The following is a 17,985-nucleotide window of genomic DNA, read 5'->3' as shown; positions in this document are numbered from 1 at the left end:
AGGTCCCCAAAGAACATGTAAGTGTGCCCTAAAAGATAGTTGCTTTCAATATCAGTTCCATGCAAGGAAAAATTTTACAGCTGTTTCACAGCAAGATGAACACTGTTCAGCTACAGGAAGATAGTAGATGCCCTGGAGAAGAGATCCAGAAAGACAAGAATATGCAATTACATGGGACGAAACGGTCACCACCCAAAGCAGCACCAAAAGGTTACTCAATAATTCATTAAAATTCTAGAAAGCCCAAGTCATTCATGAAACCCCTTGAGTGTCACTGGTGCTTGAAACCATATGTAATCCTCCCAGGCAGGAGCCACAGCCTGAGGAGACGAGGCACCTATTCCCACGTCTCCATCGGAGGACAAGTTGACAGTGAGTTTCCTTCCTCGGGTGGGCACTTTGTAGTTGAGCTTGGGCTGGAACCAGTCAGCACCACAGTCGCGGTGACCCTGAAGCATCACAACAGCGCCCACGACAGGGAGAAACTTCAGTTCGCTGAAGACATCCGCAACGAAGAGCGAGTGGAAGAGCTTACGCGCGCAGAAGGGGGTTGGCAGGCTCTCCTCAGCGCTGCCCACGCAGACGCCCTCCAAGTTGAGCTCATAAAGCTCCTTGGGGCTCATGGCATTGCCACCAAGCAGGATGAGAACACGCGGAACCAGGGTCAGACGGAACATCGCTTCCAAGTGCTGGAGCACCCCCTCCAGCTCCGTCAGCACATGCTGGCATCTCTTGCTTGCCATGTCCACGGAGGGCGGCTTCTTAATCACATCTCCATCCTGTGGGGTGGGAAGAAAAGTAGAGAGAAAAATAAGGAGAAGGTCTTAATACGTTCTTCTCAAAAGAGGGCACATCCTTTCCATACTACTCCAAGAAGGTCAGGCAAGTTAGTTTAATATGGGTAGGCCCATGTAAAATCAGGAACTCTGAGGAGAACACAAAAGGACACTCTGATTCAAGCTGCTGAGCTTGAATCTGCACCAGGCTGCTTTAAAAAACAAACAAACAAGAACAAAAACCCAACAGGCTTAGAAACCCCATCTTTCCAATGAGGGAAACCACTCTGGAGCCACATCAAGAGGAACACAACACCCAGAGGGCTCGTGTGAGCAACAGACGTAGAACAGCGAGTAGCAGAAACTACTTCAAGCAGAAAGCAGGATGCAAGGGTCAAACAGCAACGTTTGGTATCTTCAGCTACCAGCCCTACTTCAGAACAGCGAACGGAGCCCTCTCAGTTCAGACCCGCAGCGAAGCTGTAGGGGCCAAGCTGCGGAGCTGGAGCAGCCACCCCGGCCATGGGCCGCCGCTGCCCACCCGGCCCGGCCCCGCCGCCCACCTGCGCCGCCCGCCGGCAGAAGTAGGGGAGCTGCTCGTAGGGCAGCGGCAGCTGGTGCCGCTGCTGCAGGACGTGCTTGAGCAGCTCGCAGGCCAAGCGGCAGCAGCTCTTTCCCCGGGCTGGGCGGGGAGAGGACGGAGCGCAGGATTCCCTGCCCGTGCAGGACTTTGCATCTGCCTCTGCTGAACTTCACTGAACTGCATTTGCAACCACCCGCGTAAGCAATAGGTGGCACTAATAAGTGGTATGGAGTGGGTGGTCACTGAGCGCGTAGCCAAAGAGGAAGTCGGCAGAGGAGACAGCAGGCTGCTTTGCTCGGAGCTGCACGAGTGGAGAAGGAGCAGACATGTGGCAGGAGATCCTTCCTAACGCCTGGTGAGAGCCCCACGGCACCGGGAGCCGGGGACGGGGCACGGGGCACCTCTAGGGCTGGGGTGGGACAGAGCCCTGCAGGGTAACCCAGGCTGAGACAGGCCACCGAAAAGTGCTGGGAATATCCGACTGGTTTTTCACAGTCGTAACTGTGGAAGAGATTATCCTGGACGGTGTCACTCGGAGAGCTGGTTCTCCGACATGCTTGTTTTGTCGGCAGTTCCAGGCTGGGGTGATGGCCATAGTGCCAGGTTTCATACCTCTGCTTAGTTAAGCTCTAGGATGCAAGTGCAGGGAGGTGTTAGTACCTCTTGCATAATCTGCCCAGCCTCTAAAAAAGTGGAGGCCGACACTGTTTGCTCTTGGCAGCTCTGTTCTCCCCTGGCTGGGAGCGCTTTAAAGAAACATCTCCTCACATTCCACACCAGAGCTGTTCCACAGCGAGTTACCAAACGGCCTCGGCTCCTGCCCGGGGCTCCAGATGCACTGCAAGCTCTGCCTGGGGCAGAGTGGGAAAATGACACTAGATGAGAAAAACCAACCAGCAGACTCAGGTTTTCATCATGGACTTTGATGTCCTTTGGGAGGTGAGGTTTTTTTTTTTTTTTTTTTTTTTTTTTTTTTTTGTCTTTTTGTTTTGTCTCAAGATATCTTAATTATGACACCAAATAGCTCCTAGCATTAGCTGCTTTCCACGGCATGAGATACCAAGACATTTCCTCATTGCTCCTAATGAGTCTAGATTTCTAAATGTTATGGAAACAATCTAACCTAGCTAAAATGTGGCGAAGAAATGCCGCCTTTTATGCAGGATTGGTGCTGCCAGGACCTCTCATTCTGTCTCATCCAAAAGTAGAAGCAAACTTTCAGATGCACCCAGGTGGCTAAACTGCCTGTGATCCCATGGCTGTGCAGTACATGGTGCTGGCAGACAACAGTGTTTGCAGTGTCCCCAGGGATCGGTACCACTGAACATTGCCAGGCTGAAAGGATCGTCTTTTTTCTTTTTTGGTTGTAGGGAGAGCATCTTGTCCCGGATCACGTGAGTGAAGCAGCTGCTCTGTGCTGAGGCCTCCACTTTTCTTCAGACCCCTCAATGAGGCACAGCATAGTCCTTTCCCTACGCTGCATGACGACAACAACAAAGTCTTCATTTACAGACATCTCACAGCCTCCTGCAACAGGCTCATCCTTGGGGGAAGCTGGAGAGCTTCACACACAGCTCAGAGGGAGGGGAAGGTGCATTTGGCACAGATTGATCGAGCATGTAAAAAGCTTTGAAATGTCCTTCATGTTAAAATCAGCTTCTTTCCCTGAAGAAAGTCTGAAACTTGACTGTCTGAAAAAGAAACAGGAGCATCAAAAACACAACCTGACACCTGTAGGCCTCAATGGTGAAGATCCAGGGTTACCCTAGAAGATGTTTGAATCTGTAGGGCAGCTCCATATAACGTGCTCTTTGAGAGGGGTAGGCCCCACACCCCTCTCTCTCTCCAGAGGTTGAGGACCCCTCTCTCTGCCCTTTCTGCTTAGCCCATTATGGCTTTGCAGTTTCTTGTCTTGCAGCATTCCAACTGCTACCACCCCAGTCTTTGCCAATATCCTGTTCAGTCCTGTTCCCCCCAAACACCCTGCAGAGAAGGAGACTGCTAGTTCACAAGGGGAGGACTAAGGAAGCCTTTTGATTAACAAGTAATGATCAATATGGACTGGAGCTCCTCTAATTAGCGCTGTTAGAGGTAACCTTGAGGCTTTGCGGATGTTACTGTGAGAGTTTGTGGAACTGTTCTTTTGAGGGGGGCGGATGCCCCAAATCTTCAAAAGTAACAATCCCCAGCCCTTGTTGATTCCTTGGGGTTTCTGGCCACTCCTTACTGCTCAGGTCCAAACAGGGTGAATACAGGTCTCCACATAGTCCCAATACCCCGACACTTTCATAGTTGAATTTTACAATTTTACACCTCCACAGGTCTTTTGAATATTCTCAGAAGAATGGAGTCCTGGTCCCTGCAGCTGCCCTGGGGGTTGGAGGGATGCTGCTTTGTTGGCTGATGTCTAGACGCAAGATCAAGACTCTTGAAATGGGTGATGGATGGTGGGGCGCAGGCGAAAAAAAACTAAAAGAAGATGAAAGAATACGGCCCTTCCAGATTGAAACATCTGACAAAGAAATCCAGGTACCCATGGCCAGGATGTGGAGAGGGGCAGAAAGCTGCAAGGTGGAGCCAGTTCACCTCCATCTCACTTCTTGAAGGTCTTGATGTCTTGGGGCTATCACCACCGTACTCGTACTGGAATATAGTTACCTACCACCATAAGACGATGCATTCCCAACCATCATTTATGAAGCAGCTGTGGGTTCAGATCCTACATATTGTCCTGGAGATCTTGTTTCCAAGATCACAGATCGTATGTGCAACCTCGAGCTGCTCCTGACAGAAGGCCACACTTCAACCAGCAGACTTTTATAGAGGGTCTGAGGATGGTGAAGCAGGGTGGGAAGGTTTAGGGAGAGCAGTGGGGCACACGGAGGTCTTTAGTAGAGGGAAGGCCTGGAAGGGTAGAGATATACAGCCTTACTGAGTCGCAGCATCTCTGTCTCCAGCCAACTAGCATTAGGCAGCTCAGCCAGCTGGGACTGAGCTGCAGAAATACCCACTCTTTGACAACCACTTCTTACTCTCTTCCCATCCAGCAGTGCCAGAGAGCTCCCTTGCAACAACAAGCCTAGTTAGCATGTTATCAGAAGGGCAAGAGTAGGACCCCAGTACTCCCATCTGCCCTGTATAAACTGGTAACCTATAGAAAAGTATAGTGATGACATAAATGACTGAGGATCCTGTGCAGAGCGTGCAACTTCTTTAGCAAGGTTCTCAGTGTATCAGGTAATGGAGCAAAAGCCGGCAGAGGTGCAAGGCTCTGCCCACCAGCACTCGTGTCCCTGTGCTCGGAGCATGCAGGCACCTGGCCAGCCGCGCAGAGCAGCGTGTGCTCCTCTCTGCAGGACCTGCACCGCCGCCTGGACCAGGCCCGCTACACGCCGCCGCTCGAAGGGGCTGCCTTCCACTATGGCTTCAACTCGGACTACCTGCAGAAGGTGGTCGCCTACTGGAGGAACCAGTTTGACTGGCGCAAGCAAGTGGAGATCCTGAACAAATACCCTCATTTCCAAACCACCATCGAAGGTGAGGGCGTCTCTGCAGTTCACTTGGGTCCTGTAGATGAGGCACTTAGAGACGTAGTTTAGCAGGCAAGATGTGATGGGTTTATAGTAGGACTTGATGATCTTGAAGGCCTTTTCCATCCATAACAATTCCATGAGTCTCTGATACGCTTCCCCGTAGCACCTCGGCAGCCTGAGATCCCTGCTCGCTCTGCCCCTACGAATGGCACGTTTAGGACAAGGGGTTCAGGCTGAACACCAACCTGGACAGATGGCCCTGTGCTCTGGAAGCCTTGGCTCTGAAATGCACTGAGGAAAGCCAGGGTGATTTCAGATAGCAGAATATGTAAGATAACACTATGCATAATAGAGCTGAATGATATGAATGAAATATCATTAGCATAGGTTGTATTATTGATAACTTTGTATAGAGTAAGACCATTTGAAAATGGCAATAACACTCAGTATGCTTCAGAACACAGTACCTTTGGCACTGAACCCGTCCTTGTGATATTTTCTTCTGCCACCACCTTGAAACCTCCCTTGAAAATTGCCATATTTACCCAAACTCTTAGACCAGGTGCTTTCCCCCTCTCCCATACTAGTTTAGCCAGGTAAGTTTAGTCAGCCTTTAGATAAGTGATTTTCAGGTAAAACTTGTATATTCAACTTTCTTTTTCATATTTTGCCTTTAATCAACCATACGATTTTATCATGTGTGGGGTTTTGCATGTGTCGTACCTGGGTTATGCTATGTATTTAAGAGCAGCTCTACCTATTTCTATAAAACCACTTCCTCAGGAGAGGCATCCGTGATCTCTTGTGACCCATATGTCTGGGACTCAGATACATATCCCTGCTCATATATGAAAGAGCACACATGGGTACAGTAGGAGGCACGATATCCCCTTTCAGATAGGCAGCTGTTTCTCAGTGGTTGGTGGCATAATTTCTGCTATAAAAAACAGTTAGAATTTTTCCACCTTCCTTCTTCAGGGACCAGAAAAGAAACTGAGATGAAATCAGAGCTTTCATTTATCTGTTTTGAATTCCTGTCAGGGATCGATATCCATTTTATCCACGTGAAGCCTCCCCACGTCCCTCCCGGCCAGACTGTTTATCCCCTGTTGATGGTGCACGGCTGGCCCGGCTCCTTCTATGAGTTCTACAAGATCATCCCTCTGCTCACGGAGCCGGCCCAGCACGGCCTAGGTGAGGACGACGTCGTGTTTGAGGTCATCTGCCCGTCCATCCCGGGCTATGGCTTCTCAGAGGCACCTCACCAGAAAGGTAAGTGATGAAAAGGCTCTCCTGGACTCACAAGGGTTTTGAAGTAGCACTCCTGCCACCAGTAGACTCTTGAGCACAGCAGTTTGAGAACGCAGGAGGGCAGATTCTGGGTTTTCTCAGGTTCTGTGAACTCAACTCTTCACTAATACATACAAGACAGGTGTCTTCTCTGTAGCTGTGAGATGGGAAATGGCTGGCTCCTCTCAACACTGGAGATGGAGAAGCTTATATTATCAGGATGTGCCCTTGGTGTGGGACTAAGACTCCCAGCTCATCTTGCACAAATTGCTAAACTCTCTGAAAATGGAAGACTTGTGCCCCTCACACAGATGGGTTCAACCTACTCCATCATCCTCCCAGCCAGTCTCTACAGCCGTTATCCTTTCCCCAGGGCACTTTCCTGCAGCTAAAAAAGCCACAAAAGGTAAAAGCTCCAGCACACAGTCTCTAGCTCCCTGCACTGACACATGCAAGGTCATGGTGTCCTTCGCTCTGGGGTTTGCTCTGGACATTTGGTCAGCAGGAGTAGCTAAAAGCCAGGTCTACCTTCTGCTTTCTCCACTTCCCAATGAATTTAAACAGTCTCTTGTTCCCTGTAGTCAGGGAGGCAGGGAGGACAGCCGGGTGCTCCGTGCCCTTGGCATTATTCCGCAGCACACTGACGTGCCCCTGTCAAGACCACAGTCTCTGGTCGGCAAACACACATTAGGACAGAAGGTTTCCTGTACAGTTTTTCTCTTTACCTGCAGGCTTTGACACCATAGCAGCTGCTCGGATATTTCACAAGCTGATGAAAAGGCTGGGCTTCAAGGAGTACTACCTACAGGGAGGAGACTGGGGATCTCTAATTACTACAAACATGGCCCAGATGCTGCCACAGTGAGTAGCAACTGTAGTCGGCCCAGAGGAGCTGCCTTCAGCTCTTATCCTGTCTTATGTCTGCAGAGCCCCCGTTCTCCCTCTCATCCCTTCCCCTTTGTGTCCTCCAGGGACATCCCCAACCCTGTGCATTCAATTGTGCTCAGATTCTTTATATTGATATTGGCTCACATTCCAGGCTCCCTACATTTCACTGTTATTTGCCTTCTGCACTAGCTGGAAAGCAGTATCTCTTGCATTCTGACTTGAAAAGTGGAGGAGGTCGATCCTTGTTCAAAGTCAGGAAGGAGAGAGACTAAGAAATTTAAATCTTGCTGGGAGATAGGAAGGGAGGGAGCTCACTTTCTCAGCACCTGAACAGTAGCATCACAGCACTTCCCTGTCTGAAACGTGGAGCTGAAAGTGGCTGACTGTTGCAGCTTGGAGCGGGTCAGGAATGCCAGACAGCAACTTCATAGAAGCTGGAACTGACTTCGTTTATTCCGCGTTACGTATCACAATATATAGCAATTAGCATAGCAACATCTCGGCAGAGCATCAGTAATTGGTTACAAGCATTAATGTGCTAACATATCATAGGTTGCTAAGCCGTATCCAAGCGTCTAACCGCAAGATTTAAAAACAGCATCTCAGTCCTAGGAACTTCCTCAAGTACAGGAGACACTTCCTTAAAAGTTGTTTACCGAAATTCAGTGATTCTGCATGTCAGCCTTTTCAGTCCAGGTTAAGGACGGTCAGAGGCACCCCCCTGTACAATGTCCCCCTACATTTCCCCCTTTTTCTTTAGATCAAATGTCCCCGAGAAGCAAGCCAACCTTGAGGTGTCAGATTCGGATTACGTGACAAGGCATTTAACAAACGTGATATTAAAGCGCGTAAACAGGTCCAAGTGATCATTAAACCAACTACAAGCAACAGTCCCCATAGTAACAACATTAGTAGCGATTTTACCAACGATTTCATCCCTCCCCCGATTCCAAACAAGTCAGTTAACCCATCGAGTCCGAAAAACCCAACATCTTTTGTTACTTTCTCCGTATGTTTGATCAAGTCGTGGAGTTGTCGATGTATAGCTGCTGAGTGATCTTGCAGGTCCATGCAGCACATTCCGTCAAAGTCCTGACACCCATGCCCGTGAGCAAGTAGCAGGAAATCAATAGCGGCACGGTTTTGCAGTACAGCGTGTTGTACCTGGGTTAAATCATCTGACAATTCACTAAGCACAATACTGGTTGCGTTTGCCTGCTTAACTGCCCAGCATGCAAGACGTTCAATATTCCTGTGAGCTCGGGCAGCTGACACTCCCGGCACAAAAAAGGAGGCAAAAATTATTTCCCAATCATTCCATAAACTAACATCATCATTGCAATCACTACCTACAGTAACCTTTGTACTCCTTCGTCGCCTAACTGCTATTTTCCGGCTCCCAGGAGGCCCGTGTGGCCATATCATACTAAGGCGACCGATTGTGCAAGGTCCTCCCATAGGCTGCAAAGTATGTTAACAAATGCTTTTTTACGTGTATGGCCTTCTCTCCAGGCTGTGCCGTTGCCCATATGACCTTAGAAAAGGTATCCACACAAACATGGACATATTTCAATCTTCCAAAGCTCGACACATGAGTGACGTCCATTTGCCACAGCTCTAAGGCCCTCAGTCCTCTCGGATTGACCCCGATACCCAATCCTGGACCATGGTGGCTACACTGTGGGCACGCCTGCACAATTCCCCGTGCATCTTCCAATGATACCCCAAACTGCCTTGCCAAACCCTTAGCGTTAGTATGCAACATTCCATGACCCACTCTTGCCGCTTCAAACCGATTGAATGGTCCCATCCGAGGGGCTACACTCACCAACCTATCTGCTCGGGCATTCCCTTCCCCTAGGCCTAGTTCCCATGTGTGACTACGGATATGTATCACGCAGTAAGACTCAGTCCTCATCATAATCGCCTTCCTTAATTGAAGGAACAACTTTCCCAATCGCTGATCCTCCATGGCCTTAATCAAGGCACCTTCTATTCGGTCTACCACTCCTGCTACGTATAAGGAGTCAGTGACCACATTCAAGGGTACCGACACCCACTTGGTGAAGGCCCAAACTACTGCTTTCAATTCCAAGGTTTGAAGGGAATCCTTCTCCTCCGCGGATAAAGTCTGAGACTCCCATCGATCTCCATCCTGCCAGGTAATTGCAGCCAAGCGCGATTTTTTACCTGCATCTGTGAAAGCCGTTACCGCATCTGGCAATGGTCGCTTGGATCGCTTAGGGCGTTCGACCCAATCATAACTGTTTAACAAGTGACCGATTTTCCCCGACACTGGGCGCGATATTATGTCCCCTGAAAAATCCAACAACGCCAACTGCAGAGCTGTCGAGTGCCTAATTGCCCACTCTAAATCTCCCTTTTGTATCGGTAGACCTATCATGTTCGGTTCTTCCCCTGCAATCGCTACGACCCGATCCCTACCTTTCCGAATTAGAGATCCCAGAATCTCAAAGGGTGTCGCAATAGCTGTTTTTGGACGCACTGCAGGGAATACCCATTCTAGCACCGATACCTGCGTCTCTCCCCCTTTTTCTTTAATGAGCTGACTAATTACAGCAGCGTAACTAGTCGGCCCCTTTAACAGTAGTAAGGTTATACCGAGGTCCAACCTCCGGCGGTAGGCTAACCGCTGAGACAAGACCTGGGAGAGATTCCGAAGGCACTGTTGTTGCTGCTCTGTCAGGCTGATTGGCGTCGCTGGGTCAGTACCTTTTAGTAAAGGCACTAATGGTGCAATCTCATCATTGCTAATACCTAGGACAGACCGTACCCATTGCAAATCCCCCATAAAGGTTTGCACATCAGACAACGTGCGCAGGCTCACTTTCAATTCTACTTTCTGTGGCCTAATGGTAGCCTCTGATATAAGCCAACCCAAGTACTTCCAAGGCTGAGTACGTTGTACCTTTTCAGGTGCAATTTGCAACCCTCGCTCCCGAAGGGCCTTTGAAATTACTTCCTCCTCTTTTACCGTAATAGGTTCTGCTCGTGCAAAAAGGATATCATCCATATAATGATAGATCAATGTATGTGGCCACTGTGTACGCAATGGCTGCAGGGCCGCGGCCACAAACAATTGACACATTGTTGGACTGTTCTTCATTCCTTGGGGTAACACTACCCACTGATAACGCCTAGCAGGTGCTGCCCTATTTATGGATGGTAGCGTAAATGCAAAGCGGACGGAGTCCTGGGCCTGCAGTGGAATGGTATAGAAACAATCTTTTAAGTCAATTATCAACAAGTACCAACTTTCCGGGATCATAGAAGGAGAAGGCAGGCCGGGCTGTAAAACCCCCATCGCCTGCATCTGTTGATTAACTGCACGAAGATCATGAAGTAACCTCCACTTCCCTGACTTCTTAGGAATAACAAAGATTGGTGTATTCCATGGGCTAGTGGAGGGCACCAAATGACCCGCCTTTAACTGTTCCTCTACTAACTCTTCCGCTATTTGCAGCCTCTCCTTCGTTAGCGGCCACTGCTCCACCCAGACAGGGTCTTCTGTTATCCAGGTGATAGCAACAGGCTGCTCAACAGTAGCCGCTAAGGAAAACCCTGTCTTGACGCAGTTGAGAGAACCACTCCTAGCTGAGCCATGCACTCCCTGCCAATCAACATTTGAATAGGAGCAGGCAACGGCAGGATAGACACGTGAGTGCTGACCACTTGATCATCTATTGTAAGCTGTACAGGGTAAACACTTTCCTCTGTTTGTTGAACCCCGCCTACACCTCCAATGCACGCTGCGGCTATCCTTTTTGGCCAATGCCGTGGCCAACGCTCGCTTGAGACAATGGTGCAATCTGCACCAGTGTCCATCAACCCTTGACAGCACACGCTTTGGCCCCGGAAACTCACTTGCACCTTCACTAATGGCCTATGTTTCATGTTTAGAGTTAAGAGGGCTTGTCCTCCTGTGGACCCAAAACCTTTTTGCTTCCGTGGCGGCAATGAAGCTGCTTGGGGATTAATAGCCCCTAACAAATTCTGCAAAGGAACTAATTGAGCCAATTTACTACCTTTAGCAATAGTTACCGGTGGGGTCAATGTGTATACCACCATTTCGATTACCCCTTCCGAATCCGAATCAATAATCCCAGGTATTACAAAAATACCAGACATTCCCGCCGAAGATCGACCCAATATCAACCCCCCAATTCTTTTCCCTGACCAAGGTAAGCCCTTAAACTGGGAAGGAATTCGCACGGGGGAGGCATCTTGTAGACAGATGCTTACTGCGGCTGCCAGGTCAATGCCCAGGCTTCCCCTTGTGGCAGGCAGCCAGAGCTCCCCCCCTGCACCATTGTTCTCCTCGCGCGGGCAGGGTTCGCGCTCACATTCCCGTTTCCCGAAAAGACAGTACCAGGGGCTGATCGGCACGCCTTTTGGGAATGAGTGTCTGTCTGACATCGGGGGCACCAAACACGCCCTTCATCACAATTCTTCCGAATATGTCCTCGACGACCACACCGGAAGCACTTAGGGCCATCATCACTCGGCCGTTTCCTCTGTCCCTTTCCCATAAGGGGTTGCAGTGCCGCCGCTAACACTCGGGTCGCTTGCGCCTGCTGAGCGGCTGAATCAAGCAATGCCTGCTCTACCCGAGTCCCTAAAAATGCTCCTGGGTTTCCCACACCCCGACGAACGATCTCTTCAAGCATCTCCTCAAGGGACACTCCCTGAGGCAATGTCACCAGCACATCCCTAGTTCGTTTATTAGCATTCTCAACTGCTAAGGACTGCGCCATAAGCCTCCTAGTTCTTTCATCTAGCGCATCCATCTCCTCTAAAGCTTTAAGCAAACGATCCACAAACTCACCAAAGGGCTCGTTCACACCCTGTTTAACATTTACAAAAGACGGCCCCTTCTTTTCCTCTGGTAAAGACATAAACGCTGATAAGGCGGTCTGTGTCACGAGCCTCAAAAGAATAGGAGGATACTGCATCTGCACCCCCACATCCGCGAAGTTTCCCTGTCCTATGACCGTTTCGGGCCGTAAATTAAACAATGGGTCATTCTGCCCCCGCGGCACAGCGCATTCACGTGCCGCGTGAGCTGCCCACTGTCTTTCCCATAACAGTAACTGACCCGGTGTCAAAATTAATTTTGCGATTTGTTGACAATCACTAGGAAGAAGCATATCACTGTTAAAAATGTAGGATAGCATTTGTCTGGAGGGCTCGCCTTTGATCCCCCAACGCACGACCGTATCCCTTAATTGGCTCAAAATTTTCCAATCAAACGGATCCCATTTACCCGCTGCCCCCCCTTGACCATCCGGCTCAAAGGTTACCGGGCACGCTACCCTCATAGCCGGCTCCCATTGACCCTCCAGAATCGCATCCCTGATAACCCCAGACCAACGCGAAGAGGAAACCCGCGGACCCGAACGCCCCTCGGAAGCCCCAGACCACCCCCCATCTGTTGCTCGCCCATCTGCCTGAGCTTGAACCAGTTCTCTAGAGGCTTCTCGGAACAGTTTATCAGAGGGTCGGTCCCGGCTTCGCTCCGGCGGTCGCTCCTGTGGTCTATTCCCAGCTGCCCCTGCCGGGGGTGGTGGCGCCGACGGCTGGTCTGGCGATTTGGGAGTCGCGGTTGGCTGGTCTGGCGATTCGGGAGTCGCGGTCGATCCGGCTGGCACAGGTTCCGGTGGTAAAGGTGGTGGCTCCGAGGGACGCTGAGATTGCGACGACCCGCCTCCGAGAACGCTGTCAATCAACTCCTTGGCGGTGCTCTTTGGGACTGCAGTAGCGCCTCGTCCAAGGGGGCCCTTCTGCACTGCCAATCCCTCGGGAGACGATTCCTCCCCTTGCAGCATCTGCGTCGCAGCTGCTACCATTTTCTTTTCAGCCTGCATACACTTGAGCTGATTCGCCACCTCGCGCCAAGTTTGACCCAGTTCTTTGGCAGTTTTGTTGCCCTCCAGAGTGGCTTCCCATAATGAGTCCCCTATCTCACGCCACTCTGTTATACTAAAAACAAGTTGTGGCTCCTTTAAATGTCCTTTCCCCCTTGCCCACTTAATCAACTCATACAGCTTCTTCGTGCTCACTGCTGCCTCCCTTTTTGCTAATAACTCCAGCAGCAGTTGTTCAGCAGCTTCTCGCTCCATGTACACGTGCACTGGGAATTCTGCTTCTAGCCGTTACCCCACGCCGTCTTCCCGTGTGCGCATTCACGGCCGGCTTACCCGCTCCGGTCCACCTTCTTGGTCGGATCACTCGGCTGCACCCGTACGTCGTCCTCCGGAATCCCGCACCGTTGTGCCAAGTTCCTGTACCGGACCCTGTTCTGGTCCCTGTTCGGGCGCCACTTGTTGCAGCTTGGAGCGGGTCAGGAATGCCAGACAGCAACTTCATAGAAGCTGGAACTGACTTCGTTTATTCCGCGTTACGTATCACAATATATAGCAATTAGCATAGCAACATCTCGGCAGAGCATCAGTAATTGGTTACAAGCATTAATGTGCTAACATATCATAGGTTGCTAAGCCGTATCCAAGCGTCTAACCGCAAGATTTAAAAACAGCATCTCAGTCCTAGGAACTTCCTCAAGTACAGGAGACACTTCCTTAAAAGTTGTTTACCGAAATTCAGTGATTCTGCATGTCAGCCTTTTCAGTCCAGGTTAAGGACGGTCAGAGGCACCCCCCTGTACAATGTCCCCCTACAGCTGACCCAAAAAGAAACATAATACCTGCCCTGGAAGATCACATCATAGCTCACTGCTTAGCATTTAGTGAAAAGTGTGCACCACAACCATGCTTAAGTCAGAAAACAAATCAAGGGGGAAAGCTCCTAATGTTGTTAGACTGCAAGCAGAGCTCTGGACTGTAGTGGTGCTTTGCAGCACTCCCATGTGTGATCTAGTATTTCTAGTATTTGTATTTTCATATGAATGGCATGGCTGGATGGAGGTGGCACCAACTGTACTATTTCTAGCTCCTTCTATTTTTTTTTAATAATAAAAACACAAACATATTTAACATATTTGGTTCAGTGAAATACTTCTAAAAAACACCAGTCAGATAATGTTCTAGAGAATCTGAAAACAAAAATTCTCTTTTTTTAACTTTCTATTAACTTGATTTTAGGTCTGTGAAAGGGCTTCATCTGAATTTTGTCTTCATCACCGCACGTGGTTTGGGGACGTTTATCTCCGTGATGATTGGGGCTTACGTACCATGGCTTGTGGGCCTCACCAGAGAAGATGCTCGACGTATGTACCCTTTTCTCGAGAAGAACGTCTATACCTTTTTGCGGGAATCTGGATACTTACACCTGCAAGCCACCAAACCAGACACTGCAGGTAATGAACCCATGATAGATATTCTGCAGATATTACTTTTCAGACTCTTAACATGGTGTATGACTTTTCTCAGCCAAAAGAACAGCTCATCAAAAAGCCACCTAATCAAAGCATGTACCTTGAAAGCAAAACTTCTAAAAGTCAAAGTGGGTGAAAAAGAAGAAAAAGAAATCATAAACAAATACAATGTGAAATTGCAGAAAAAGAGATGCAGTCTTAGTACTTGGAAAGTAGGAGGCCTGCCGGAGCTGCAGAGGTCAATACAGAAGGGGTCTCAAGAAAGATATGACCATCTCAGAAGAGTTACCAAATGTAGGGGTAGTAACTCCTCATCAGGAAAGACAGGGGAGCTGTCTCAGCCTGAAGCAGCACTAGTGGAGTCCTTAGGAAAAATAGCACCTCATCCTGGGAAGTCCCTGAGAAGTTCAAAAATAACTCGGAAACTGATGATCAGATCGTTGCTTGACCTGATCTCAATAGCAAAGGAATAGTAGGAGGTAAATGAGATACCAGTTTAAGAGCTGAGAGTGGAGGGGAGGCAGGTGCAGAAAAAATATAGACCAGTTTGTCTAGTCTCCGTGATAGGCAAACTAGCAGAACTGTTCTAAAGAACGAAGACTTGATTCACAGGTAATAGTAATGTCACAGGGAAGACTCAACATGGTTTTTTAGAAAGAAATCATGTCTCACAAGTCAAAGTCCTGCAGAATCAAAGAGCAGTAACATATCTGGATTTTCAAGCAATTTTTTTTTATCAAGATATCTCCAGAAGATCTTAAAAAATTAAACTGCCTTAAAAAAAGGATTAATATCATGGATCTATGAATACTTATCACAAGAATCTAAGCATAGGAATAAGTGTTCGGACTTCAGTGCAGGGAGAGCATCACAAAAATCTCTGCTGGGACCTGGACATTTCAACATAATCTGGATTTCTCTAGAGCAAAAGCTAACTATTAAAGGAAAATTTTGTCAGGTTTCCAGGATATGATTTAATCGAAAGCTAACTGGAGAGAGTTGCAAAATCTAGTTGATTAGAAGTGACCGGTTCATTAGAACGGCCAATAAAAAAGTGATGCCAACAAAGTGCAAAGCAATTTAAAGAGAGGAGGAAAAGCTCATTAAAAAAAAAAAAAAACACGCACACACAAGGGCCTCAGAAGATCTGAAAACATTTATTGCTGGTGGGTCATGCACTAGATAACGTGTTTTAGCTTGACCTACAGCCAGGCAGAGCCTTCACATAACTTAGAACCTATAATAAATCACTCTGGGCTTGCCAGTGCAGGGAAAGGGTTAGCCACGTTCACTATTAACCATAACTTTTTTGTGCATGGTCTTCCACAAGGCCACTCAGTGCTAAAGTGGCATGAAAATACACCTGAGATAATGTGCTGTACCAAAAACTACAACACACAGGGTACTGCACTTTTCCCAAGACAAGTCTCTATCACTATCGAGCCAATTACTATCTGGTTTTTAGTTAAGAACACATGGGTGATACCCTACATACATGCTAGGTTTATGTCTGCTCTAATGCTCCTCGACAGCATGCAGAGGTATCTGCCGCACAGCCCTTTTCACCGTCAAAAACAGAAGATGGTGAAACAGCACTCAAGGGCCTGGTTATCCATCCTAACCAGAACGGTGCTCTCAAAGAGTTTATTTGAAATCATTTTAGTGTTTAACACTTACACGTGGTGCTTCTTCCGTGCATCACCAGGAACCTGACAGGACTTGCTTAACTCCTAAGCTCTTTGGGACAGAAACTAGCCAAGTTGGGAGTGCTGTCAGTTACAGCCTCAGCTCATTTAGGGCAAATTTGTGAAGAAATGTAGTTACAGCAGAACTAATAAAACAAACTCTTTGCTTAGCAATCAATGAAAAACTTTGAAGGACTCTTACAAGTCCAGTTTTGCTTTAACTGAAGTACTGCAAGGCCTTGCAAGTACAAGAATTGTCCTGTTTGTCTCTGGAATTAGGTTGCGGATTGAATGACTCCCCTGTGGGGCTTGCTGCATACATTCTGGAGAAATTCTCTACCGGGACTAATAGATCTTTTGTTCAAAAGGATAATGGAGGCTTGGAAAGGTAAGGAAACAGATGCTCTTTCATGAGAAGACTCTTTAAAAGAAAAGGTGATGGTAACTAATGAGGAGATGGAAAAGCAGATTTGTCAGCTTAAGTTGGCTCTTAAAGACAAAAGTATTACACATGACAAGGAGCAGTTCTAAATTATAATAGACTGTCTGCAAGTACTGCTTCTGCATCAAGCAGTTTTGCTCCAGCCACACAGATGCCATTTATCTTGCTGCTCGAAATGAGTGGAAAACAAGAGAACCTCTGTGCATGAAGCCACTGTTGGGTACTGAGAAGTAGCTTTCAACAACACTTGTTTCTTTTTCCTCTCAACAGCAAATACTCTCTAGACGACCTCTTGACCAACGTGATGATTTATTGGGTGACATCATCCATCATATCCTCAATGCGTTTCTACAAGGAGGGCTTGGTCAAGAATTTAAATATTCTTGAGAGGTAACTAAGTGGCAGATTCAGGATAGATTTGCAAGAGAAACTGAGTTTGGACATTTGCCTGTTTAAGCATTTAAATCACTTGCAACAAAGTTAATCCTCATTAAAAAAATCAGGTTCTTATCTTGGTAAGTCTAGTCAAAGGTCACTTTTCTTTTGCACATAAGCTGGCTTGTAGCCAATGCAATACAGAGAACATACTTTAAAAGATTCATACACATTTTTGTTCAAAAGAGAGGTACCAAGCAAGTTTGAATCTTTAAACATTACAGTTGAAGGGGTACAAGGTCAGCTCCATTTTACATATATGTAGATACAACAGATTCTGAAGCTCAAAGAGAGACCTAAACACAAGTGAAGCGCCTCAGCTGTGCACAGGCCACAAAACGAGCTGCTGTAGTGAAACTTCCCCCACTCACTGTGGCCATTACAGACACCAGTAGAATTTCATAGGCTTTCCCCAGGAACTGCCTTTTAAAAAATGCAGTTAATGAATGTTTTTCAGGTACGGTGTACACGTCCCCACTGGGATTGCAGCCTTTCCTGAGGAGGCCGCACATGCACCACGCACCTGGGCAAAGAAGAGCATAAAGAACATTGTTAGTTACACTTACATGCCACGTGGGGGGCATTTTGCTGCCTTTGAAGAACCAAGGCTTCTGGCCCAAGACATCAGGCAGTTTGTCAGGAAGGTGGAGCAACTGTGACCACGCGGTCCAGCCGTGCAGAGAACCAGAGCGGGCTGCTCTGCCGCCACCCGAAGCGCTGCTTGGAAGGATTAAATAAAGCCACTGTAGTCACGTACAGAAGCCAGCATTTTATTCTGATGGTAATGATTATAAATACTAAACTTGATGATTAAAGGTCTTCATAAGAAAAAAAGCCTCTTGTCTTCTCTCATTCCTAGCACCCTATTCAAGTTCAGCACCCTGTTCAAGTATAACAGAATATGTAAACAGTTTAATGCAATAACATTGCACTCTTTTTAAGAGAGGGAGGAGAGCGGGTCTAGTCGCTTGTTCCTCAGAACCCAGGCTTCTGTTCAAA

At 48.0% G+C, this 17,985-nt stretch overlaps 2 protein-coding genes across 2 annotated transcripts; one reads left to right on the top strand and one right to left on the bottom strand.

Moving 5' to 3' along the window:
- Nucleotides 1–239: 239 nt before the first annotated feature.
- LOC148594762 (MAD2L1-binding protein-like) lies at nucleotides 240–1,687 on the bottom strand. The gene is made up of 3 exons (XM_088524304.1): nucleotides 1,603–1,687; nucleotides 1,340–1,458; nucleotides 240–779 (listed from the first exon to the last, which is right to left on the bottom strand). Exons 1-3 carry the CDS (start codon nucleotides 1,685–1,687, stop codon nucleotides 249–251), a joined length of 735 nt encoding a protein of 244 aa, XP_088380430.1. The 3' UTR covers nucleotides 240–248.
- On the top strand, nucleotides 1,677–17,779 carry LOC148594761 (epoxide hydrolase 1-like). The gene is made up of 10 exons (XM_088524214.1): nucleotides 1,677–1,714; nucleotides 2,730–2,753; nucleotides 3,681–3,888; nucleotides 4,716–4,896; nucleotides 5,934–6,164; nucleotides 6,914–7,043; nucleotides 14,192–14,406; nucleotides 16,389–16,497; nucleotides 16,822–16,941; nucleotides 17,444–17,779. The coding sequence occupies exons 1-10, from the start codon at nucleotides 1,686–1,688 to the stop codon at nucleotides 17,643–17,645; spliced, it is 1,449 nt and encodes a 482-aa protein (XP_088380340.1). The 5' UTR covers nucleotides 1,677–1,685; the 3' UTR covers nucleotides 17,646–17,779.
- Nucleotides 17,780–17,985: the final 206 nt, after the last annotated feature.

This window comes from Tinamus guttatus, unplaced genomic scaffold (assembly GCF_059628265.1).
Source record: "Tinamus guttatus ecotype Peru unplaced genomic scaffold, ASM5962826v1 Tinamus_guttatus_pri_ptg000208l, whole genome shotgun sequence".
Taxonomy (NCBI): domain Eukaryota; kingdom Metazoa; phylum Chordata; class Aves; order Tinamiformes; family Tinamidae; genus Tinamus; species Tinamus guttatus.
This window is presented reverse-complemented; position numbering and strand designations above follow the sequence as displayed.